This window comes from Astyanax mexicanus, chromosome 22 (assembly GCF_023375975.1).
Source record: "Astyanax mexicanus isolate ESR-SI-001 chromosome 22, AstMex3_surface, whole genome shotgun sequence".
Taxonomy (NCBI): domain Eukaryota; kingdom Metazoa; phylum Chordata; class Actinopteri; order Characiformes; family Acestrorhamphidae; genus Astyanax; species Astyanax mexicanus.
This window is the reverse complement of record NC_064429.1, coordinates 27,983,503-28,009,006: the sequence shown is the minus strand read 5'-3', so window position 1 is coordinate 28,009,006 and position 25,504 is coordinate 27,983,503. Positions and strand designations below refer to the sequence as shown.

The 25,504-nt window shown below is 37.7% G+C and overlaps 1 protein-coding gene across 3 annotated transcripts in view; it reads left to right on the top strand.

Moving 5' to 3' along the window:
* The window catches only part of LOC103021936 (regulator of G-protein signaling 3), a 63,812-nt gene that overhangs the window by 8,970 nt on the left and 29,338 nt on the right, over positions 1–25,504 (top strand). For 2 of the 3 annotated variants that reach the window (XM_022667430.2, XM_022667431.2), the window contains 11 exons: positions 2,408–2,458; positions 2,847–2,905; positions 4,173–4,267; positions 5,642–5,710; positions 6,985–7,045; positions 8,959–9,049; positions 14,912–14,982; positions 21,328–21,409; positions 22,674–22,779; positions 23,739–24,108; positions 25,379–25,427. In XM_022667430.2, coding sequence (XP_022523151.1) covers positions 2,408–2,458; positions 2,847–2,905; positions 4,173–4,267; positions 5,642–5,710; positions 6,985–7,045; positions 8,959–9,049; positions 14,912–14,982; positions 21,328–21,409; positions 22,674–22,779; positions 23,739–24,108; positions 25,379–25,427 — 1,104 coding nt within the window. Of the gene's footprint in view, positions 1–2,407; positions 2,459–2,846; positions 2,906–4,172; positions 4,268–5,641; positions 5,711–6,984; positions 7,046–8,958; positions 9,050–14,911; positions 14,983–18,422; positions 18,621–21,327; positions 21,410–22,673; positions 22,780–23,738; positions 24,109–25,378; positions 25,428–25,504 lie in introns of those variants that run through there. The other variant, XM_022667432.2, reaches the window with a different exon arrangement.

The following is a 25,504-nucleotide window of genomic DNA, read 5'->3' as shown; positions in this document are numbered from 1 at the left end:
TTATAAGGCACACTGACGATTTTTGTTCAGATTAAAAGATTTTAAGTGTGCCTTATAGTGCAAAAAATACAGTATAACATATTAACAAAAATTAAGAAATATATTGTGATATAAATTATAAAAATGTTTCCCATAGCTCTACATTATATGCTATTATATTGTCATTTATATCAGTGGCATTCATTGCAATTATTTTTAGAACAATATGTCATCTAAACTAAAATACTGTAGTTATTGTGACAGGCCTTGGCTATTAAGTTAATTCTTAATTCAGTTCAAATCAGTTTAAATTTGTACCATTTGCTTGTTTGGCCACACTTACTGTTAATGTTTAAGCATTGTCTAGTGCAGTGGTTCCCAACCTATGGGTCGCGACCCAACCTATGGGTCGCCAAAGATCCACGATGGGTCGCGAAGCCCTCTTGATTTTAAGGGGTTTAATTTTAATACTATATATAGTCTAGGGTAAGCAAAATTCGCCGCGCTGCGCTGCGCTCTCTCTGTCTCTCTCTCTCTCTCTGGCGCGCGCGCGGGCGCTCTCTCCGGCAGCGCGGAGCTGAATTCAGCGCGAGGCTGAATATAATAATATAATAATATAAGAATATAAAACTCAGTTTAGTTAAATAAATGAAAATGAGTGAGGGCCTGTAAAGTTAATCAATTATTGTCCAATATTTGGACAGGTTGAGGTTTTGGTGAGCTGTTTTACTGATTTGAAACTGAAACTGAAACTGATATTATTCTTTTTTTTTTTTGTTTTTATTTTATATAAATTATTTTTTATTCATTTTAAATAGTTGTATTATTTTATTGATCTAATTATTTTTTTCTTCATAAGATAAAAATTCCTTATGTTTTATGTATCAATTTTTCCTTTTTTACGTGTTTATTTTATTCATCTATAGTAAATGTCAGTTTTTATTTGTCATTTCTAACCCCCCCCCCCACCCCAACCCAATTATACACTTACATCTTTTCTATTGGGGGGGGGGGGGGGGGGGGTTAGAAATGACAAATAAAAACTGACATTTACTATAGATGAATAAAATATGTTATGTTGGGTCACCAAAGCTTACAATGGTAAAAATATGGGTCCCTGAAGAAAAAGGTTGGGAACCACTGGTCTACTGGACCGCAGTTGGTGGTCAGTATGTATGGGTGTGTGACTTTTTTGTGTGTGTGTTTTGCAGTTGGTATCTGTGCACATATGGGAGAAATGGAGTGTGTGACAGCAGCTGGTGTCTCTAGTAAAACCCAGGTTTTAGGCTCATAAGCTATGCTCTATTAAGCTCAGCTCTCCCTGTGGGTAGGCCAGACCCTCCTGTGTTATTTCAGTGGGCTTTACTTAAAATTGGGTCCAGTTGTTACATTTAGATTCAAACGAATAGGCTGTAATTTAATGGAAAGTAAAATTTACCTAAAGTTTTATTAACAGGAACTCATGCGGTTCTTTTTAATATTGTATCCCATGCCTTTAGCCATGTCCTATCGAAGCTGAAAAACACTGCAGTGACCTGTGGGATGTGCCTATCTGTGGGGCGTCCTGCACTGAATGTGGAAGTGATTTAGCTGTGCCTGTGATGTTTGTTTATATATGCATGGACAGGTCTAGCTAGAAGCTGCTGGTTAAGCAACTCTTCTTAAGAGCTGGACAATATATTGATATTTTATCATATCATGATACATTTTCATATCGTTACGACAACATGCTTTAACTCTTCTATTATCGTTTGGGTCAATTTGACCCCATTCAGTGTCTAAAGACTTTAGTTTTGTGATTTATATTTATTGTCTTTTCTTAACTTTGAGGATAGCAAGTAAAAACATAAGAAGCATAAAACATAACATAAAAACATAAAACATAAGAAATATCCATAATTTACACACATTTGTGTAGAAACACATACTGCATTATTAAACATTATTATATTATCATTACATTAAATGCATTAAATTATCTTAAAATTACAATAATATTTTTTTTCCAATAATGCAGCACAGCAGTGCCAATATTACACATTAAAGCATGAACCTCAAGTATATTATTGCGATTATACCACAGTTCCATTAGCGCTGTTTATTTAAAGATTTTGAGTTAAATAGAATAAGAAAATGTGATCTGTTTGGTTATAAACACTCCGCGAGATAAAATAGTTCCATTGCTGCTCTGTTTGTAGCTGCGCAGTTTGGTTTGTAAGCGCTGCATCGTTGCTAGGTTACCTGTATGTGGCGGAGTAATACATGGAGCGATTCGGTTACAGTTAATTACCGGCTGATAACGGCACTCATAAAAAGCCTCTCAGCCAATCAAATTACAGGGTAGGAACTAACTGTGGTATAATTGTCAGTATGAAATCTAAATTAAATAGTTAAATAGTGATATTTATTTGTTTTTCTTTTTCCACAGGCCAACTGAAACTGATAGTAACGCCATACAATAGACTGCTCTGTGTACAAAGTAAGTACCATGTGACACAAAAAAGCTTGTATCTCCATTTTTGCCGTTTTCACTTTTTGTTGTTGTGTAAAAATGTAAGTTGTTCTAGTTTTTGTATTAAAATGTAATTATAAATGGACTAATATAAATGCTTCAGAATTACTTGGATTCAAATATTTTACATTGACTTCTATTGATTTTTTTTTTTTTTTTTGCATGAGACTAATGATTTTATTTTTTACATTTTTGGATCTGCATTTTTAAATAGGCCAAATAATTAAAAAAATTGCTCTTTAAACACCAATTAAGTAAAAATAATATTCATGTTTTGCTTCTTATTTTTCTATTTGTAGCAGTTTTCTTATTGCATGAATTAAAAAAAAATCTGCCTTATCAAAAATGTTTACAGTTCTAGAAGCCAGAGGACTTTTGGGTAAAGAATACAGACCATGTGACTCATATGTCAAGGTAAGTCGGCTAAAGGAGCATTACAGCATTTTTTTTCCCTGAGTAATCTCCTGTAACTATTTTTTTATAACATGATCTGCACATATCACATACATGCAAATATATAACCTTTATGTGATTTATGTTGATCTGATCATTTTCCCTCATGTCCTCCAAACATGGCACGACATCAGCTTATCCAGCTAGCCCTCAAATCTGCTGTCAGTATTTATATATAGGCCAACAGGAGCTGCAGACCAAACCAGAAAATGTTTTATATTTAAGATTCTTTGAAATATCACCTCTTGCTTGGATTTTCTCAGTCAGTTTTATAAGGTAGAGTCACCTGGAATTCAGGCTTTCAGTTAACAGCTGTGCTGAACTTGTCAAGAGTTAATTACTTACTGAATTTCTTGTCTCTTAATGTTAGTTTGAGAGCATCAGTTGTAAAGTTGTGAAGAGGTAGAGTTACTGATATACAGTGGATAGCTCTATTTGATTAATGATTTAATCCATATTATGGTAAGAACTACTCAATTAAGTAAAGAAAAAAAGACTTCATTAAGGCTCTCCTCAGGACCACCCCAGCAAAAGAAGGGCAAGAGTTACCTCTGTTACACAGGATATTTCCCCCCAGATTAGAGCCACTTAAATGCTTTGCAGAGTATTTTAGTTTGTTTAACACTTTAAAGTTACTACATGATTCCTTATTCCTTATGTGTTCCTTTATAGTCTGGATGACTTCAGTATTAATTTACAATGTAGAAAAAAAATAAAAAATATATAAAAACATTGAATGAGAAGATGTGTCTAAAATCTCTCCACTAAGGATGCTGCTGCTCTTCCCTGCCACACTGAAGGCTGTGTACCTTATTTGGACCTCATGTGTGGTCAGTATGAAAGAACGTGGAAAACAGTGCGACGTGTATGACATTTAAAACGGCCGTAAAATTTGGAAATGTTTCCTCGATGGCATCTTCACTTGCCTACATAGAGTACAAGAGCAGACGAAGTGATCTGATTTTTTTCCCTTTGTTGACACGTTTCCCTCTGAGGACTTTTTGGCCTCGGATTGAACCCGTTCTTTTTCAAGCTCTGCTGCTGTGAGGCAGAAGAGAGCATGCAGCTGTCCCCTTAGATACAAACCAGTGTGTCGAGTGACATCCCTTAACTCCATCACATAAACTACCCTATGTAAACTTTTTTAGTGTGTCAGAACAAAGGATGCTAATGTTTTAATGCAAAGAAAATAGGAAGTGCATAATGTATGTCTGATGTTCTACTATAGATATCACTGGTTCCAGAAGTCGACCACAGCAAAAGACAGAGGACCAGGACGGTCTTAGACTGCAAGAACCCGGTCTTCAACGAGACCTTTGCAATGTAAGTGGTTGTTGTATTCATTCTTTATCTTTTTTTTTTTTTTTTTTAGTTGACAGTAATAAAAAAAACTCACACTAAGAAGAAGTTTGTTAAATGAAACTTTATAATTTGTTAATGGATTAATGATATATGTACTGTAATTGATTACAATCGCATTATAAGGCACACTTAAAATTCATTAACTCTCCCAAAAATCGTAAGTGTGTCTTATAATCCGGTGCACATTATGTATGAATATTTAAGAGCATTAAACAGGAGTTTCAGTTTAGTTCTTCAGCACCAAGGATGGAGCAATATTAGCATTAGCTGCTAACCATGCTAAGCACTAGCTCTTTCACTGTTCAGAGGTGAGTATTATCAGACTGTAGCCTGCTGCTAACCCCGTCTAACACTTCTGGAGCAGCATTACATTACCCGCTAAATATGCTAAGCGCTAGCTCTTTTACCGTTCAGAGGTGAGTATATCGGACTGTAGCGTTAACTTAGTGTTAACCATGTTTAAACAAGCTACTGGGCACGAACTGCTAATATTGTCTTGGCTTACCGGAACACTCAGAGATGAGACCTGCTGAATTAGCAAGAAAACATGGTGACACCTCTATTCCTTACTAGTGTCTCATAATGTGCCTTATAATCTGGTGCGCCTTATATATGAAAATAGACCAGGAAGTAGACATTTATTGATGGTATGCCTTATAATCTGTTGTGCCTTATAGTGCAAAAAATACGGTAGCTGAAGATTGGAATCTCTAGCCCTGTTGGGCATCTCTAGCATTAATGTAAGATGAGATATGGTTGGACATGCAGGCGTACAGGTTCTCTATGATTTCTGTATTCTGCCTGCCTGCCTATCTAGTTTCATAGGTCCTATAATAGAACCCTGTGGGACTCCACATCCAAGAAATCCACATAAACTTGCACCAGATAACCTTACCTACAGAAAACTCCAACCTGCATTAGAATTTATAAGTGATTAAAACCTTGAGCCCATTAAATGTTAATAAGCTGATTAAATAAAACCTTAATACAACCATGAACTAATCGCAGAAGCTTCCACAATCATATCCTGAAGTAAGGATGTCTTGAAAAAGAGCTAAGTAAGTAAGAGTGACAGAACTGCTCTTAAACAGAATGCCATCCCCAAGTGATAAAATAAAGAGGACGCTAAATGTCACAAAACATTAGCTGAATATTTGAATATATGTCAGCATGTGCCCTCCTTCCCGTCCTCACACTTTAAAGGCATGACCTGCCCATTATGCCCAGCCCTGCGTTTCCTCTCAGGACTCAGAAGCCCTTTGTAGAGGGGAAGCATTGTTTTTTGGAAGTGGTGAGGCAGTGATTGATGAGGTTTTGTGTGTTGTTTTTGTGCAGATCTGTGGGTGAAGAAGAGCTACACAAGAGATTGCTGGTCACCGCTTGGAATCGCAGTCGGACTTCTAGGTGTGATTTTGATTATTGGAGCTTTTTATTTCCATTATAAGCTTCATTAAGATGATACTTTGTTTTTTATATGCATTGCTATGCCATTCTGCAATCTGTGGCATAATATTTGAACCATGTTTAATATTAACATTGCAATTTATTATTTGTGTTTGATCAAAACCTTTTATCTCCGAAATGGAAAGCCAGAATGGATATAGTGCCTCTAGTGCTGGTTGGTTGCAGTATAATATGTAGCTCCGCCCATCCCATTATGTTACAATAACGAAACAGTCAATATTTCCTCTCATTTTATCTCCAGTCATTATTTCTAACAGTTAGTTTTCCATGTTCTCACATGGGCACATTTTGATTTTCTCTCAGAAATCAGTATATAACCAAAAATGTAAATTGTTTCTACTAAATACTTTTGACACATTACATAGGGTAACATTACATTTGCTGGACAAACTGGGTATCTAGTTTCAATCATTGGGCGAGACTGTCCCTAGTCTTTACTGCATAGACTGTGGCAATAACAAGTATCGATAATGTATTGCAAACGAAAACAAATTTTGTTCCACCCCTACTCTGGTTGCAAATTCGACAGCATGGTGGACAAGTTTGGCTTAATTTCAAAACAATATCCATTCAGTCATTGGTTTTCACTATTAGCTATATCAGTCATACAGTACAGGCCAAAAGTTTGGACACACCTTCTCTTCTTCAATGCGTTTTCTTTATTTTCATGACTATTTACATTATTTACATACAAAACTATGAATGAACACGTGGAGTTTTATGTACTTAACAAAAAAAGGTGAAATAACTAAAAAAAAAATATATATATATTCTAGTTTCTTCAAAATAGCCACCTTTTGCTCTGATTACTGCTTTGCACACTCTTGGCATCATTCTCTCAATGAGCTTCAAAAGGTGGTCACCTGAAATGTTTTTCCAACAGTCTTGAAGGAAGGAGTTCCCAGAGGTGTTTATTAGCACTTGTTGCTTCTTTGCCTTCATTCTGTGACCCATCTCACCCCAAACCATCTGGATTGGGTTCAGGTCCGGTGACTGTGGAGGCACATAAGTACATAAGTGACTGTTTAAGTACATAAAACTCCACATGTGTTCATTTATAGTTTTGATGCCATCAGTGAGAATCTACAACGTAAATAGTCATGAAAATAAAGAAAACGCATTGAATGAGATGGCGTGTTCAAACTTTTGGCCTGCACTGTATATTTAAGCTTACACATTCATAAATATGTTTTGTCTTTTATGTTTTATTGCAGAAGGATTGACTTCCTGGGCTGTATGAGTTTTGGAGTTCAGTCCCTCATTTCATCAGCAAAGGTAAAAACAATAAAACAATAATTACCATTAGTGCTCTTAAACTTAATTCAGTTTTTATTCAGGCAGCTGAGCATGCCATACTACTGCGTTCATAATTAACTAATTCACACTGTTTACAAAGAAAATGTGCCACTTCAGCAAAAATGGGGCTCCATTATTTGCATCCACTCGGATACAAGGCATTTTCCCAGGCTCATCCCGCTGATTATATAGCGGGCCAAGCCGCAATAAGGTTGTTCAGTGAAGCTGCAAAAATGACCTACAATTACTGAAGGCAGGATGTAACGAGCATGTGGCTGCTTCATGCTGTCTTCTAGCCTCGGAGTGAGAAGACCTAGAAAGGTCACGATTTTCAAATTTGGCAGTGTTTTTCTCTCTCGTTTGTTTTCATTTGGGACTTTATTGTATGCGAGTTGATTTAAGACGCTCTTGTTAATTTCAGAGGCATTAGATAAAGCCTGACGGGCATTTACTGTTGGGCATTTTAAGCCATTGGTGCCATCTGGCTGCTGGGCCTGGAGAGGAGAGGAAAGAGAGAGGAGAAGAAGGGCATCAGATGCTGAGGAACAGTGATGCTCTCTGACAGGAAGCTGAGAGCAATACTCACATCATTGGCACCTCGGGGAATGGGATGCATTTACTGCATTCACACAGATATTGGATTCTGTCAACAACAACAACAACAAAAAGAGTATAAGAGATAGAGATGCACAGAAATGAAGATGTTTGGCTAAAGCTGAAACTGAACAAAACAATGCATTTTTATTCATTTTGAATATTCTTTTGTCATTAAATAGATTAAATAGATCTAAATGCATTTTTGTCCTGCATTTTTAAGAAAAAGCTACAGTATTTTAGACCTACTGTAATAAATATTTATTGATATATGTATGAATCTTTTTATCATCTATCACACATACCAATAAAGAACAACACAATTACCTCAGTGATGCTATTCTAATCTGATGTTTACACTAACAGTGATATTCTAGTCATAAATTTGTCAAAAGTGCTATTCTAGTCATAAATGTACCTCAGCAGTGCTACTCTAGCTATAAATTTACCTCAGCAGTTAAACTCTAGCCATAAATCTACCTCAACAGTGCTATTTTAGTTACAATTTTACCTCAACATTGCTATTCTAGGCATCCCCAAACTATATACACATACACACGCTATAAAGGTCATATGAACAGTAGTGAGCCCCCTAAAAGTTAATAAGCATTAATCAACCATAAGTGTACCAACATAGCACAGTAAATTTACCTCAGCAGTGCTTTTCTGATCATGAATTTCCTCACCAGTTCTTTTCTAATCATGAATTCATCTAAGCAGTGCTATTCTAATCATACATGTACCTCAGCAAAGCAAGCCTAATCAAGAATTTAGCTCAGCAGTGCTATTCTACTCAAACATTGACTTCAGTAGTGCAATTCTAATTATGCATCTGCTTCATCAGTTCTATTCTAATCATAAATGTACCTCAGAACTGCTATTCTAATCATAGATTTTGCAGACAGTTAAGCAGACAGCTCATATCTTTCAGTTAAAAAACAGCCAGTTTGTGAAGAGGTAGTAAAGTGATACTAAGCATCATTAGTGATTTAATTTATGTTATGCTATATGCTAGTACCGCATAAAAAAACGAACTCAAACCTGCGGTTTACCTCGGCCTGTAAGGAGGGTATAAAATGTGGCCCTGCTTCTGCTTGAAAAAATCCTTATGTTAGAAAAAATCCTTATTTTAAAGAAAACATTGAAGTATGAGTACACAATGATGTTTTTTTTTTTTTTTTTCATCCTTTTCGGCCCAACAATTTCGTTCCTCCTTTGTAACCTTCTTTCTTGCCCCCTCGTGCTCCTGTTGTCTCTGATCTGAGCTGACTGTATGGTTTCTGAATGCTCTATGGCAGGAGATTAGGGGCTGGTATTATCTCCTGGGTGAAGAGCTGGGCAGGAGCAAACATCTGCGAGTGGCTTCACGTCGCATCAAGCAGTCGGCCGGTAAGTTCAGATGATGTTCTGCTTCTCCCACGCTTTCTCTACCATTCTCTCTCTTTCTCTCTCCCTCTGTCTCTCCCTTTCTTTCTGTTTCTCTGGCTCTCGTTCTTTCTCATTTCTCTTTCTATGTTAGCTCATGGTGAAGTCAAGTAAATGAGTGACATTGGCCAGATTCCAGATGGCGTTTTTTCCTCACCACCCCCCCACCCCCTCTTCCCTCTGCTTATAGCTAAGAACATGAGATGAGCTGATGATCTGGACATGCTTGGTCTTGCTTGTTTGTTTACAAAGCGACTATATATAAAGTATGTTAAAGTATGTACTTTTTGTGCTTATATCAACCAGAAACTCTGATTTTACAATATGAATATGAACTTGAATTTGATGCATACACACATACAGTAGACCAGGGGTGTCCAAACTTTTTTTGTTGGAGGCCAGAAGGAGAAATATATTTGAAGTCACGGGCCACAGACTCTATAATAAAACAAATAATGAAATATACCACTTTAAATAATACTTTTTCCTGATTATTTTCATTTACACACCATTTTACTTGACTTACTATATTTATCTTTGACAGTGTTGTGTAAACTAAAATTTTTCAAATTGATGTTTCATTTCATGATGTCTCTTAATATTAAACTCCTTAATTACGGCAACTTTTAGACTCTTTTGCCCGTTTTCTGCGCTACAACAGCGCACCCTCTCCGCTTTTAGACTCTTTGGCCCGTTTTTCTGCGCTACAACTTCACCCTCTCCGCTTTTAGACTCTTTGGTCTGTTTCTGACACCTAGCGTTCAAAATTTGAATCTCACATTATAAATACCTGCTTAACAGCGGGCCAACTTTCATTCTATTTCTAAAATACCTCGCAGACCGCTCCAAAAAAGGAAACGGGCCACAAATGGCCCGTGGGCCGTAGTTTGGACACCCCTGCAGTAGACTTTTATTTAATATATACAACTCTGGGATTCATTTAAACACATGCTTGGATCTGCTGATATGATCGAAAACTTGAATGCAAATAAATAAACCCAAATTCCTAACTACAATCCAAATATGTTCTTTTAACAGTAAACAAGGTATTGTGTTATCTTATATAGTTTATCTAATATTTACTTACTTAAGTACTAATACAAAAGAAGAGTGGAGCTTTAAATGTACGATAATGTTTCTCTCACACATAAGCTATTCTTACAACCCCCTATCCTATCAGCAGCCACCCAAGCATATTGTGTCCAGTATTAACATGCTGTTTTCCATTTGATTTAATTTAATTTAACAAATTCCAGTATGAGAAGTAGGACACAGTGTCACTGATGTGAAGCATCACTTATTCTCCCTAGGGTTATTCTATGACCTAGGCCTTAATTTTAGCCAAGGCCATGAGATAGGAACGGTTAATTTAGCATAAACATTATGTCACAACAATTAAGTCCACTTTTTAATGATACACAGTATTTATGCATGTATAAAGTCAACTTGCACATACTGCATATATTAATTATATAGGGCAATACACTGGAAGTATAGTATTTTACAGGTTTAAATAATGATATTTTTATTTATTCACTATTTATATTATTAAAGATATGTATATTACTATTTTTCACTTTTTGCACATTTTTCACACTGCACTTTATTTCCTTTCATGACCATATCCTCAGTTAATTGAACTAGAATCCGCTCTATTCACTGTCATTACCACCCACTGCACTGTCCACTGCGGGTGGTAATGTCCTGTGTGACGTATTCTCTGGTACACCTATGACTCTGTGGTTCGAGTAATGTTATATTCCGGCACAAGTTTGGAAATGGAAATTTGTCCATCTGGCATCCACTGTTAGACCTCACTTGAACCACAGTCATCTTCACAAGATAACACCTCACAACTTATACAGCTTCTTCCTCAGGTAACACTTTATGAACAATTTCCAAGCATGTACGTGTATTTACATACCTCGCTCACAGAATAACGCCTCACAGGACTCTGACTCGTCCCGCGGGCTAAGCGCTGCCACTGTGATGAGGAGAGCTCTGGTTCGAATCCCTGTCATGCAGCTTGCCATCAGCTGCCGAAGCCCCGAGAGAGTACAAGTAGCCTTGCTCTCTCTGGGTGGGTACAGTAGATGGTGCTCTTTCCGATCTTCACTTCTAGGGTGATGTCGATCAGCACAAGGCATCTGTGAGCTGATGTATCAGAACTGAGTCGCTGCGCTTTCCTTCGAGTGCACTGTTCTGCTACTCAGCAATGCTGCATCAGCAGGAGTTCAAAAAGAGGTGGAGTCTGACTTCACATGTATTAGAGGAGGCATGTGCTAGTCTTCACCCTACTGGTGTGTTGGGGTATTACTAGTGATAGCGGGAGTCCTAATGAGTGGGTTGGGCAATTGGCCTTGTAAATTGGGGAGAAAATGAGATAAAAATTAGAAATAAAGAAGTAAAAAAAAGATAACACCTCACAACTTGTACAGGTTTGGGCTTTCCAAGCTGTTCTCTTAAATAACACTTTATGATTAATTTACATGCATGGCATGGCATATCTGTGTATATTCATTTTGTGTAAATCTTGTTTTTTATTTAATTAATTTTTAGATCATAATAGTTGATCAATGTTAATAAAATCCATTTTTTTTTTATCTTGTTTGTTATGTGACCGGAGAGTCATCAAAGCATTTCACTGCTTGTTGTTCCATTTATTCCCCAGTTTGAGACAAATAAAGTTGGATATTATTTAATAATGATTTTGACTTGCCCAGAAAAGCATGTTGTGATGTATGATTCTGTAGGATAAGAGACAGGCCTAACTATAATTACAATATTTTAACTTTTGCATTCTAACTTTTTCATACATACTTACCTCTGAGAATCTTCTAGATGTGTTAGCATTTGAGGATTTCTTGAAATACTGTTATATAAACAACTACAGGCGAAGTGTTTAATAGAGTTAAAGTGTCTACTGTTATCTCTAACCAGATGTTCAGTCATTCCCGGGGCCAAAACTGTCTCCTTCTAAAGTTTCTGCTTCTTTACCCCCCAAAAAACTTAAAACAACAGAAAACCCTTAGCAACATTGCCAGTATCCTTGTACCTTTCTCACACGTACCCGCAGAGCTGAGCGCTGAAAGCTGCGCTGCCCCCTGCGGAGAGCAGTCACTCTATTTTATTCAGTTACAAAGAGCCGGGGGCCGGGAGGCTGCACCCTGCGAGCCTGTGATGTGCCAGAGGCTGAGGTATTAGGCTTTTTTAAATGCTAAAGCTGCATGGAGTGTCCAAGTCAGTGCAAATCTACTTTAGAGATCTATCCCAACCCCCCCCTACCTCCTTCCCCGACAGCCTCCTTATGATGACTGTCTAACACGGTGGCTAGTTAGGACAGAGAACAGAGAGTGTTTGAGAGTTGGATGTGTATTTATTTGACTGGATGTTTAACATAGGGGCAACTAGAGACTTGTGGAGATAATCTGAATGACGATTAATTAAAAAGACGCATTTGATGCAGGGGTTTCTGGTAATGAATTCGAAGTAGAATTGTGCTTTGTTGGGAATTTGATTTGTAGTTTTGTAGTAGTTTTTTATTTGAAAATCAAGACAAAAATGTATACTATTTAACTTGAGCAATGGTGCAATGAAGCAATGAAGTGGCCAGATTAATTTAGAAAGCTTAGAATATTTGGCAACCAAAAATATTTGGCTGAAAATGGAAAACTAAATGCAAATAAGTGAAAAGACAGAATCAATTTAACTATTACACATTTATTTAAAGTTACCTGCCAGTGTTTCTTCTATCTTTATAATCTATACACAGAGTATAGGGAGTGAGTTACAAAGCCAGCAAGCAGCCGGCTAACAGCCAGCAAACAACAGGTTTTAATTTTTATGCTTTACTTGCTTAAATTAAATTAAATTAAATTAAATAAAGTGTTAAACACAAAATAAATTAAAAGCACCCCTTCACAAACTAGTAGTTTTCTAGCTGAAAAACACAAGCTTTACAGGGCTAATGAACTAGCAAAGATGGTAACTTTAGCTAACCTAATGTAGCTTAGCTTTAGTTTATTTCACATACATTAATGCTGCGGAGGTAAAGTTATTACTAAAACTGCACTGCTGAAGTAACTAGCTAACTCTAGCTATAGCTACTTCAGCAGCACAATTTTAGTAATAAATAGCTAGCCAAACGTGCTACTAGAATAGTATGGCTTAAGTAAATGTTCGATTGAAACGGCACTGCTGAGATAAATTTATGAGTAAAATATTACTCCTGAGGTAAATGTATTATTAATATATTACTGCTGAGGTAAATGTATGATTAAAAGGACACTGCTGAGGTACATGTATGATTTAAATGGCAATGCTGAGGTAAATGTACAATTAAAATAGTACTGCTAAGGAAAATGTATTTTGGTTTTGTTGCTGTAGTGGTATATTTAGGAAAAAAAATGTGCAATAGATATTTTCACATAGTTATATGGCATTTATTTAATGGTGAAAAAAGTGCATTGTACTGTCAAGGTAGCCAGCTGGAGAGCCAAATGTATAACTTTATTATAGTGCTACTGAAATATATATTCATTGTTGAAATGGACATACACACAGACTGATAGATAAGTAGATAGGATTACTGGGGTATATTTTTTATGGTTCGTACGGTCATGATAACCTAGAAAAGTCATGGAATTTAAAGATGGCGATTTCCAGGCCTGGATAAGTTTTGAAAAACGAAAAATACCTCGAAGGTTTTTGAAAAGTCATGGAAATTTGCACTACAAATGTTTGTGTTTCCCTTTATTGAATGAGAAAAGCTCTTTTTTAAATGTACTGTTTGGGCAAATCCATCACAACACTTTGCATTAGCTGGCTGTGTGGGGTCCTACTCAGACTAGAGTTTTAGCTTAAAATATAACTGTAAATTTGCTCAGTAAGAGAAATGCTGCTTTAAAGCTTTCTAGCTTCATTCAGACTCATTCTGAACCACAACATTTTTTAAACCGATATTTTAAAAATCGAACTTTTTGCCTAAAAACTATATGAACCTTGTTTTTTGCTTTATTAGTGTTTCTGAAGGAATATTAAAAAGCGATTTTATTTTTATTTTTTTCATTAAATATTTTTACAATTTGAAGCATATTTTTTTTTCCGTACATCTCTACAAAAGTATGATGCCATCGTTATGTTGGTTAAGTAAGGGTGTATTGGTGTGTTTGTGTGTATGTGTGCAGAGCTGAAGGCATTATTTAAGTAAGATGAAGACACGTGTGCCATCTAAGAAATCCGAAAAGATTAAACTTGAGAGTGAGAGAGAGGGCACGAGAGAGAGAGAGAAAGAGAGCGAGCACAAGAGTGAAAAAGAGAGGGAGAGAGTGAGGGGTGAGAGACCAAAGGGGAGAAAGGCAGCTGCATTGTGTCTCGGCTGAATGCAGCAGCTTCAATGCTTAAAAAGACATTGTTTCCTGGGAGAGTTGTAATCACTGTGGTTACGGAGTTGAGGAAGGGGGTAATGCTTTGAGAGAAGTTGATTTTTCCCTCTTTACCCCTCTCTCTCTCTCTCTCTCTTTCTCTCACTCTATCACTCTCTCTCTCTCTCTCCCTCCCTCTCTCCCCCTCTCCCTCTCGCTCGCTCTTTCTTCTCTGGCTGGGGCAGCGAGCGGCGCTCAGTGTCAGATGGATAGAGACTAAACACTTCTGTCCTCTGCAGCTCATCTTCATCTGCAGCTCGGAGGCAGCGCTGACCGCTGACCGGCCCGTGCCCCGTCCACGTCTGGCTTTCAGGAGGAACGGGCTGCTTGTGGGCTCAAGCCATGTTCTCCAAGACCACCCTGTCCAGCTGGGACTCATGGGATTCTCTTGTGTATGTTTCAGAAGCTGCCCTGTCCAACCACGCTGCTGGACCTGAGTTCGCGGCCCAACCTGAGAACACCCAGTCGCTGACCGTAAGTGAGCTTTTAGGGGTTTTATAGGGGAAGCATGTTTTTGGTGATTTAGATCACTTTTAAACTGCATTATTATTAGGGATTCACTGAAATGCACATAATATTTCATATGTTTTTATTCATTTTGCATTTAGTTTTTTGCTTTTTTTTCACCATTGCAGTTTCTTTTGTTTTACTAGTAAAAAGCATTCATTAAAACTAAAGTTTAAATATATACATATTTAACATGCTGAACATCACATCAGACGTACCATACCACAGCACAGTATGACTTCTAAAATAAAACAATGAAACATATCAGTATTTGGTATAAATGATTCAATATCTTTTTTTGTCATTAAATAGTTTCGATTTCCAAATAACTTTGGTTACTTTGGGTTTAGTGCATCCCTAGTTAATATGGCTAATGATATGTGTGTAGTATCTGTACAAATGATCAGATCATCTGATACAGATATGAACTCCAATGCATTGATTACAATAGTATGAAAAAGGAGAACCCTTGTGATGAATGATAAAAAAAAAATTGCGATAAACAAAATCGAATTTCTATTTTAACATCGTTTTATTCCACTAATATAATAAGGATAAAATAGCAAAAAAAAGTATTACTACAAAGGGAACAATCTGTTTTAATTGTTAAAACTATAGAATATTCAGACATTGTAATTGACATAAAAAGTGACGAAAAAAATCCCAAACATGCTTAAATATAATAAAACCACTGCTTTTGTAAAGAAACTGAAACTGATGTTAAATGTTTTTTGCTGTTTTTCATAAATTTAATCATTTTTTTAGAAAATGTTTTTTTTTCACATACTCAGCTAGGGCTATAACATCTTTACTCTATAAATATCAGTACTTTCCATGTTTAAACAACATATAGACATTTTAAATGCCATTTAAGTCTCATTTTCAGCTATTTCTACTGTTGTAGATGTGGAGACATGGCAGAAATAATCGATGACTAATCAACTAATCGAAAAAATAATTAGCAGATTAGTCGACTACTGAAATGATCATTAGTTGCAGCCTTATGCACAGCTAAACACTCAATTTTTTTGCTGAATAATTTTGCCTGCCAAATATTCAGTCTATCCCTATTTTAAACACTATTTTTTAACTATTTTAAGTTCACATGAAGGCACATTCATGTGAATGGGCTTTTTATACTTTTTTTAAACTAAACGCAATAGGTAAATATTGTATAATAAGCCTCATTTAGTACTTATTTAGTATTTATTTACTATTTTTCTGCAAATTATTTTCTTTATATGATTTTTAAGACCATTTTTGAATGATCTGCTGCAATTCTAGCCTTTAAACTAAACTAAATATAAAATCCCTAGTTCATATCTCAATTAGAAGAGAAGCTTGATAGTCCTCACTCTCAGGCCAGCACACAAAGCTCAGTGGTCCGCGTAACTGGGCTGCAGAAGAATGGGGAGGTGTGTTAATCTGCGTTTTGGATATTGCAGCATTGTCCGGGCCATCAACCCACATCTTCACAAAGGCACACACACACCCACATACCCCCTCGTTTGCTCTCTGCCTGTCCCTGTGCGCCTCTCTCGCCCTGTGTTTCTGTCTCTCTCGCTCTTTCTCACACACACACACACACACACACACACAGACACACACATATATGTTGGTTCTGCTATACTTGTGAGGACCTTACATGACCATTATAATAACTATAGATAATTTATACTACACCTACACCTTGCAAGGACATCTGGTCCTCACAAGTACACCATAACCTGTACACACTATGCACACGCACACACACTCACACTCTCTCTGTCTACAAACCCGCCCATCCACTTTACCCAGCAGCTTTTCCCAGGCCTTGCTCTCCACTTGGGCTTTTCTCCTCAGACAAAGCTGGGAAACGGGAAAGGCTAACAAAGTGGCTGTAATAGGAAGCCCGCCTCTACACGCTGTTTATGATTTATCCCCGTTTGATTTTCAAGCCTCTGCCGTTCTGTTTGTTCTTGGCAAAGCGGCATTTTCATGCCCGAAAAGTGGAAGCTGGTGAGGCCTGCTGGTTAATCGCCGATGCCCTTCCTTCCTCACTTACAGTAACGAGCCATTGAGGATTTTTAGGAAACCGCTGCATATTTTTTATGATCTGCTTTATTATGCTCATAAACAAGCGCTTTGGATACAAAGTCAAGCAGAGACTATCCTCAGGCAAACATATTTATAAACATTTGGTCTTCATTTTAACAATATTGAGAGATGTTGACAATATAACTAAATTAAAGTGATGATACCCCGATATTTATGCTGCGATCCAGTTCTTAGATTTCCTACTTGGAAAGTCAGCAGAGCCTCACCTACCCTGATTTCAAAATCCAAGATGGCTGCACCCACACACAGTGAATTTGCCAGAGATCATTGCAGTGTCAATTTAACACTGAGAGCGTTGGCTAAAAAAACTGTCACATTTTATGTGTAGTGAAAGCAGTAGTATTATACAGTTTATTAGCACTTCTATCTATCTTCTCATTTAATCAGTCATACACACTAGTTTTGCAGTCAACTGAGACCACTAGAACCAAGTCTGAGTGACAACCAAGAAAACATGCTAACATAATAACATTAGCGACAAGTTAGCTATGTTACCTGGGAGAGAACTAAGTGGAGCGCTAGCTAACATTAGCGGTGAGCTAGCCAACATATTAACGTTAGCAGCTATGTTATGTTTGATTTCCAATATAACTAATTATTTTCTACCAAATAAAGTATGACTACATATTTGGGTCTTAAATTATATTTATTGCAGTCTAAAAAAGGTCTTAAAAAGCATTAAATTTGACTTTTAAATGGTGCAAGAACCTTGTAAACACTTTAAGCACTAGTGTTATTCTCAAAATGCTTTAAACGATGCGATAAAATATCGCCATGTTGCCCACCTCTACTCCAAAAGCACTTGGAATCAAATCTTCTACATTAATGACCATTGAAGATTTTGAGGAGTTTTGAGGATATGAGGTTTTGGAGTTGAACTTGACCCTCCTCACATACCGTAGGCTTGCGTAAAGCCATGTTTTGGAACGTTGAGTGCTCGTGTTTTCGCCGCTCTACCTGTCACGTATAGGAGAAAGTCCCACCACACCACCTTGTTGACGTGTGCCAGCCTTAAACAAACACGTCTTTTAAACTTTAATGCCCCACAGTCATAATGGATGTTTGTGTTTACGCCAAATCCCGTCTATCAGGGGGAGCCTGATTCCAGGACAGAGAGAGAGAGAGAGAGAGAGAGAGAGTAAGAGTAAGTGAGAGAGAGTGAGTAAGAGAGAGTTAGTACTACTGTGCAGAGCCTGTGCAGGAAGCCTGTTGGCTTATCAAGTGCAGACATACTGCCTGGCCACAGGCTGGGGGGTTGGAAGGTGGCTTCCTGCCATTCTTCTGCACTGAGCGGTTCCCATGAGTGGGCATGCCTAGTCTCAGTAGCACCGTGCACAGAACCGCAGCACCATCACAGCAGCATCGCTTACGGGGCTTTAGCCTGCTGAGAAACCGCAGTCACAGCTGTAGAGCAGAGGAGCACATGTATGGGCAGGTGTAGGTCAGGAGCTATGCATACCATCCATGGACTTTGCAGATTCTGCATCGAACGCAACTTGCCTCAGGTTGGTCCAGACGTTTTACGCTAACGTTACGATAAACTGAACGTGGGATAGAATTATGGAAAAGAGATGGAATTATGAAGAGTGATGTGGAATTATTGGTGCACTTTTAAAAATATAGGTGCTTCAAATGGTTGCTTGAGAAGGAGCAGGGAAAAAAAATATTTTGGTTCCGTAAAGAACCATTTTTTATGGAGATGTCAGGTCAGTTTAAAGAATCTTTAAATTGGTAAAGAAGCAGCTTCATACCAAGGTAAGAAGGTTCTTTCAACCTTTAAAAGGTTGTCCACAAAGACATTTGTTCTTATTACAATGAAATGTTGTTCTTTAATGGCACCCCATTGAGATTTAAGTTCTACTTGTTATTTTAATAGAGAAGTGTCTGTGTAAAAAAACAACAACTTTAAATTATTAAACAAGCTCTTTTATATCAAGTCAAGTAGGTTCTTTCGACCTTTAGAAGATTGTTCACACAGAAAATGCTTACAAACACTGTTCTTATTGCAATTAAATGTAGTTCTTCTATTGCATCCCTTTGAGAGTAAAGTTCTAGTTGTTGTTTTAATAGAGATGTCAGTGTTAAAACAAACAAAAAAAAATAGCGAGGACCCTTTTTTTTTATCAAGTCAAGAAAGTTATTTTGACCATAAAGAAGTTCTCCACACTCTCCACAACTCTTACAGACATGGAAATTTATGGAACCAAAAGGGGAAGCACCTTCATTTTTGTGAGAGTACTTCATAAATAGGCCATTTAATATGGAAACATCTAATATACCAGTAGATATGGGCAGTACTGCTGAGCATGTTGCAATATAGCATTTTAACTAACCTTATGTTGACCTTGTTGTTTGTGTCTAGACTGGCCTCTTGAACTCTGAGAGTGTCCAAGTTCAAAAATCCTCATTCTTATAGCTACACAATATAACTATGTACAGGTTATTTTGTATGTATACGTTCTAAGTACTGCATGTAATACACTCTTAAAATTACAAGGGCTTTAAATGGTTATTTGAGCATCACCATAGAAGAGCCAGTTGTGTTCCACATGATTAAATGTGAAAACAGTCTTTTGGTTGGGGCCTTGTTCACCAGTCGTTCATTTTTTTTTTCTTATTTGGAAATTGTTTTGGTTTTACAAAGACAATAAGATCCATCAGTATAGAAGCAGAGCTGTGAAAAAAAGTGCCGTTTAAAAGCACATCCTGCATTTGATGTGACCTATTGGCTTTTCTTAAGAACAAAGTTGAGAAATTTCAGAGGATGACATTGGTGAGAGAGGCCCATGATTGTTTATGGAACCAAATAGATAATATTCTTGCAAGCATAACCTAAATTGGTCAAAAGTACAGGCGTTTGGCTGCTTTTTTCATTTCGTTTGATTCGTTTTTGTCCCAACTTTTTTTAAAAAGTGTTGAAGGCCTGCGATGTGGGAATGGGTTTTACAGTAGATTACCAAATGAAAGGTTTAAAAGTTCAACAGACAAAACATCAAAAATCTTTTAGGAAATAAAAGTCTTTCCATACTGTCCCAAATCTTTTCTGACTTTGGGGTTTTGGACACTTAAGACACTCAAATCTTGGAGCTTTTCAAGCTTGGTCCAGGAGATCAGTGGGAATTTGTAATAATGTATGAAGGACAATGGAAAAGAGCCTACATTAGGTACTGTTACTGGGCTGATGCTGCCAAGTGTACAAACATTTACAGTCTGAAGAGTCTACAGTTCTGAAGCCCAGACCTCAAAAGAGCAGCCAGGGTGGAGGGATGGGAAAAATGCCTGGACTGATAATTATTTCATCAGTGAAACCAAAGGAGAAGGTAATGAGGACAACATGCTGACCCAGAGGAAACGAGTGGAATACCAGCGAAGATCTGCAGCGCTGTCAAAACTTTCTCTCTCTCTCTCTCTCTTTCTCTTTTTCTCTCTCTCAGTATGTCTCTCGCCCTCTTGCTCTCGCTCTCACTCTCCCATCTCTCTCTCTCCTCTTTATTGTTGTACACCTAGTGTCATGCTCAATGCGAGGCACTTTGTTTTTTTTCCACATTTCCCTGTTTAGTTTGGCAGCGGCTTCTCGCTGTGTTTCGCCCCTGCCCTGTCCAAATATCTCCCTCTCTCTCCACTGTTTGTCCGAGCCCTGGCAGCGCTCTGAAGCCAGACGTTTCCTTCTCTTGCCAGGCCTCCCCCGATCACCCAGCAACCCTTGACTAATTTCTCAGCTTGTAGTTTTTAATATCTCCGACGGGTCGGAGCCGTGGCATTTGAGCTGGACCTCTGCTGGGGTACAGTAGCTCTCAGGGGGAGATCTTTTTTCTCCGGCACATGTTCTGCTTGACCTCGGTCAGCAGGAGGTCTTGTCTACTGCGCTTCGGACAAAAGCCGTCCCAGCGGTCAATATGTTATATGAAATGATGCCAATCCTTGCATTTGTCTTCGTTACTGGAACAAATTCGCCCAGAACTCAAAAAGCCAGTTCAGAGAAGCCTGCTCAATAAGTCTGCTCAAAGGTCTAGGCACACTTGGAGGTCTGGAGGTTCCCAGTGAGGAGCTTTCGATTAAATTCCTAAATTAGCTGGGAAAGAATGGAGCAGACCCAGACCTTAAGTGCTTGACCCAGACAGATTCATGGAGTAATGGGATAATTGAGTAATTGAGTTCCTGCAGTTTGGAGCAGTTTGATGTAACCCCACTTCTGTGTAATTTGTCATGCAGGTTACCATTCTGAGAGGCAAGGATGGATTCGGCTTCACCATCTGCTCAGACTCACCTGTACGAGTGCAGGCAGTAGACCCAGGTCAGTTTCAGAATCATGATTTGATATATGCAGTGATATACGTATGATAGCGCGTTGGTTCTTCAAGTCATGTAAAAACCTAACATTTCCTTATACTTAACATTTTGACATCATTTGAATTTTAACATTTATTCTTTACATTGTGTCCAAATTTCATGATGAATGGATCAATGGATATGTGAATGTCTAAAGTGACCTGAAATATATATATATATATATATATATATATATATATATATATATATATATATATATATATATATATATATATATATATATATATATATTTTTATTTTTTTTTTTTGGCTTCTTTTGGAGGTTTTGATTTTTCTTTTCCGTTTTACCATTTTTGGAATACAAACCTATTAGCGAAATAGCAACATATGCAATAAGAGTATATACTGTAACTTTTTCTACTAGTAAACATGCACTTTTATTTTTTTTCTTTCCATAATTATTATAATGATCTCTATTAAAATATAAACGTATGTGTTTGTACTCCACATTTGTCCCAGTACGAGAACCACCTCACTATGGGTCTCAACTAAAATCCTTAAGTAATGATAAAACACAACATACTTGTAGATTGTAGATACTTTACATTGATGGTTCATTGTTTATGCCTTGTAGAATCTCAACTAACATTTAACTAAATGTAGATTATATGCAACTGCATATAACCTGTGTTAAATAGCCCGCCTCCATTCTCCTGCAGCTTTCTGAGATCCAGTCATTTTTAACAGTTTGTCCAAACACCCTTTAGCCTGGATGATATGGGGAATATTTGCCCCTGCAGATAAATCGCTTTTTACACCGTTATCCAGGCTCGAAATAGCTTCACACCTCTGGACAGCTCTGACATTTAAAATGACATAATAATAATAATAATAATAATAATAATAATAATAATAATAACTTAAAAAGTGCAACCCGTAGTGTAACCTAATCTCTGGGTACTGCCATGTTAAAGAAAAAGTAAAAAAGTTTGAGCCTGGATAACGATTAAAAAGCGAAATATGCCCCATATCATCCATTCTAAAGGGTAAAAAATGACTGGATCTCGGAAAGCTGCGAGAGAACGGAGGTGGGCTATTCAACAAAGATTAGTTGTTAGACTCTTTATCATGTTTTTCTACACCTGAGTTCTCCTTTAAGCTTTTAAGGAACATGGCAAAAGTATTGGGACATTGTGTGTAATGGAATTTTTAAATTCTGTATGTTACTTTATGTCATGATGTTGACTCTTTTTCTGTTGTATTTTAAGGTGGACCGGCTCACCAGGCAGGCCTGCAACAGCTGGACACATTACTGCAGCTGAATGGTCAACCAGTGGAGCACTGGAAGTGTGTGGATCTGGCCCATGCCATCAGGTGTGTGATGCTTATCTGTGGAAAGATCAGATCAGTATTTACTGACCTGCTCGTTTAGACTTCATTCTGTTTATTGCTGATTTATTGTTAAAAGTTTGCATAGCTCCCAACTGGCACACGCTATGGGCTTGTGCACTGCTGCATGTTAATGTTTGTGTAACAAGCTGTGGGTGTCTGTCACCTGTGTTGACAGTTTACTGCCAAGATAGCAATGAACATCTGGCTGATGACGTATGTCTAGTATGGCTGCAACTAATGATTATTTTGGTAGTCGACTAATCTGATTAGTCGATCAGTCAGCGATTATTTCTGAGATGTCCACCATCTCAACAGCTGAACATGAGATTTAAAAGACCTTTTAATGTCTAGATGTTGTAACTTGGACTTGGAGAGTACTAATATTTAGTGTGTAAATAAAAAAATTGTAATCTCTTGTGTTTGGGCACTTTTGGAGACGCAGACAGTTGAGTTGAGTGAACCTGTGTGTCTGAGTGAGCCCTTTACCCATCTTCCATTGCACTTTTGTTTCCAGCACTTGTGTAATGTGGTACTGTTACAAATTAAGGATTAGTCGACAATTAATTTGTAGTCGACAAATTTAAATAATCGACATTGTCGATTATATCAACTAATTGTTGCAGCCCTACTGTCTAGGTTGATTTCAGTCAGTTAGTGGTGCACCTGTGTTTTCTGTTGACAAGATAACAATACACCAGGTATTTATTGAACACACCTCATTTCCAAATCACCATGCCATCAGTGTAAATGTATTTAGAAGAACTGCTGCTATTTAAACGATGCAAGTGCAAGGTAGAAAAATTGAGGTGTATGATAGCGATGAGCATCACAACGTGCCTTGTACAGGGTGCAAGATATCGCAAAGATATATGCAGGTTATTAAATAAGGATTAAACATATGATACTATATATTAAATGTAAAATATCTTTTTCTCCTACAGAAATTGCAGGAATGAAATCACGGTGGTGGTGTGGAGAACAATGCCAGTCATGAAGCCTTACTACGAGGGCCTGATCCACAGACCCTCGTACAAACCCACCGGCTTCGACACGCTTTCCCCCAACGCCAAGACCCAAAACAAGACTCCGCCCCTGCTGTCTCGCCCCTCCAACCATAAACCTGGACGCCGTAAGAAAGGAAGCAGCTCTGAAAGCACAGGAAGCGGAGGCGGGGAGCCGTCTTGGTCATGGACGGGGAAACGGGATGAGAACGACTACAAAACACGCACACAGACTCTCAAGGGCACCCGGGTGACATCATCAAACGGCGACAACTACATCATCCTGTCCCCCGTGAACCCGGGAAACCAGGTATATATATTTACTCCAGCACCTCCCACATTCCCAGCCCCTGCAGATTTACTGTAGATCAATTCTTTATTATACATCTGTTCTTCTTTCTGCTTGACTTGAGAATGACTAAGCCAACATGGCATGCTGTGATCCCTGACCTTCAGACCGCTATACATAAGGGGGGGCATGTGTCTTCCAGTTCAGAGCACACAGGAGCCTTCAGTGGAGTGTCTTAAGTGCTCATCAAGCTTAAACACACTGCATAAGACAATGTACTACCTCTTCATTTACTTGTTTTGATTGACTTGTTCTAAGCCTGGGCAATTATTCTGAAATTAATTTAAAATCAACATTTAAAGATCAATTATATATTGTTGATGTTTTATACTGTTAATACGTTCCACTACTTTCCCACTATGTGTGTTCGATTAATGTCCTTTTTAAAACTACATACTGCTGCATGTGTAGTCACAGAACTCAAACTCCAAGCCAGTAAAGCAGCTCCCTTGGAGCAAAGAAAAATGCTGTGTCTATCATTTATTAACTCTATAAGCCTTGTACATATGACTATACTTCGGATATTCAACCTCATATCTGTGTTCAAGATATGACTAAACTTTCAGGATTTGTAGTAGTTTCTGCATTTATAGTATTATTTATAGGAGAATAATAAACCTGGTGTTCAAATGTTTAAAAAAAATCATTTGTTAATTGCGATTAAGGTAAATTGATATTAATTCAGGGTCATTTTGGCCAGCAGTAGTATGTTTTACCAAATAAGGAAACATTGGTGAATGTCAGAATCTTTGTGGAAACTCATAGCCCACTCCTTCCACTATGATTAGAAGAGTCAGCGTCCCTGCTGCTTCGGCTTCAGAAGCAGGAGTCAGAGAGAGCAAAATTGACCATGCTTTCTCTGGGTGGGTAAATAGCACTCTCCCGTCATCACTCCCAAGGTGATGTTGGACAGCACAGGCTTCTGTTAGCTGATGTATAAGAGCTGTGTTACTGCGCGTTCTTCTGAGCACGCTGTACTCTCTGCTACTTGGTAATGCTTCATCAGCAGCAGTTTAAAAAAATGTGCATGTGCTAGTCCTCACCCTTCTGGTGTTGCCAGTGATAGAGGGAGTGGGTGAGGTAATCGGCATATAGGTAATCGGCGTAATTAAAAAAAAAAGAATCTTTGTGACAACTGTGTATTAGTTTTTAGCAGTAATTTCTTATTAAGAAAGTTTTCTAAATAAACACTTTGTTGCTGCTGATTCTGATTTTTCTTTTTTTTGTATAGATATTACAGCCTGTTTATCCAGACAGCAATGGGACACTAGGAACTCTTGGTAAGAGCTACTATAGATCTCCTACAAATGTTTGTTCTTTTGTACTAAATGCAGTTGCAGATTTCTTAAACAATAAA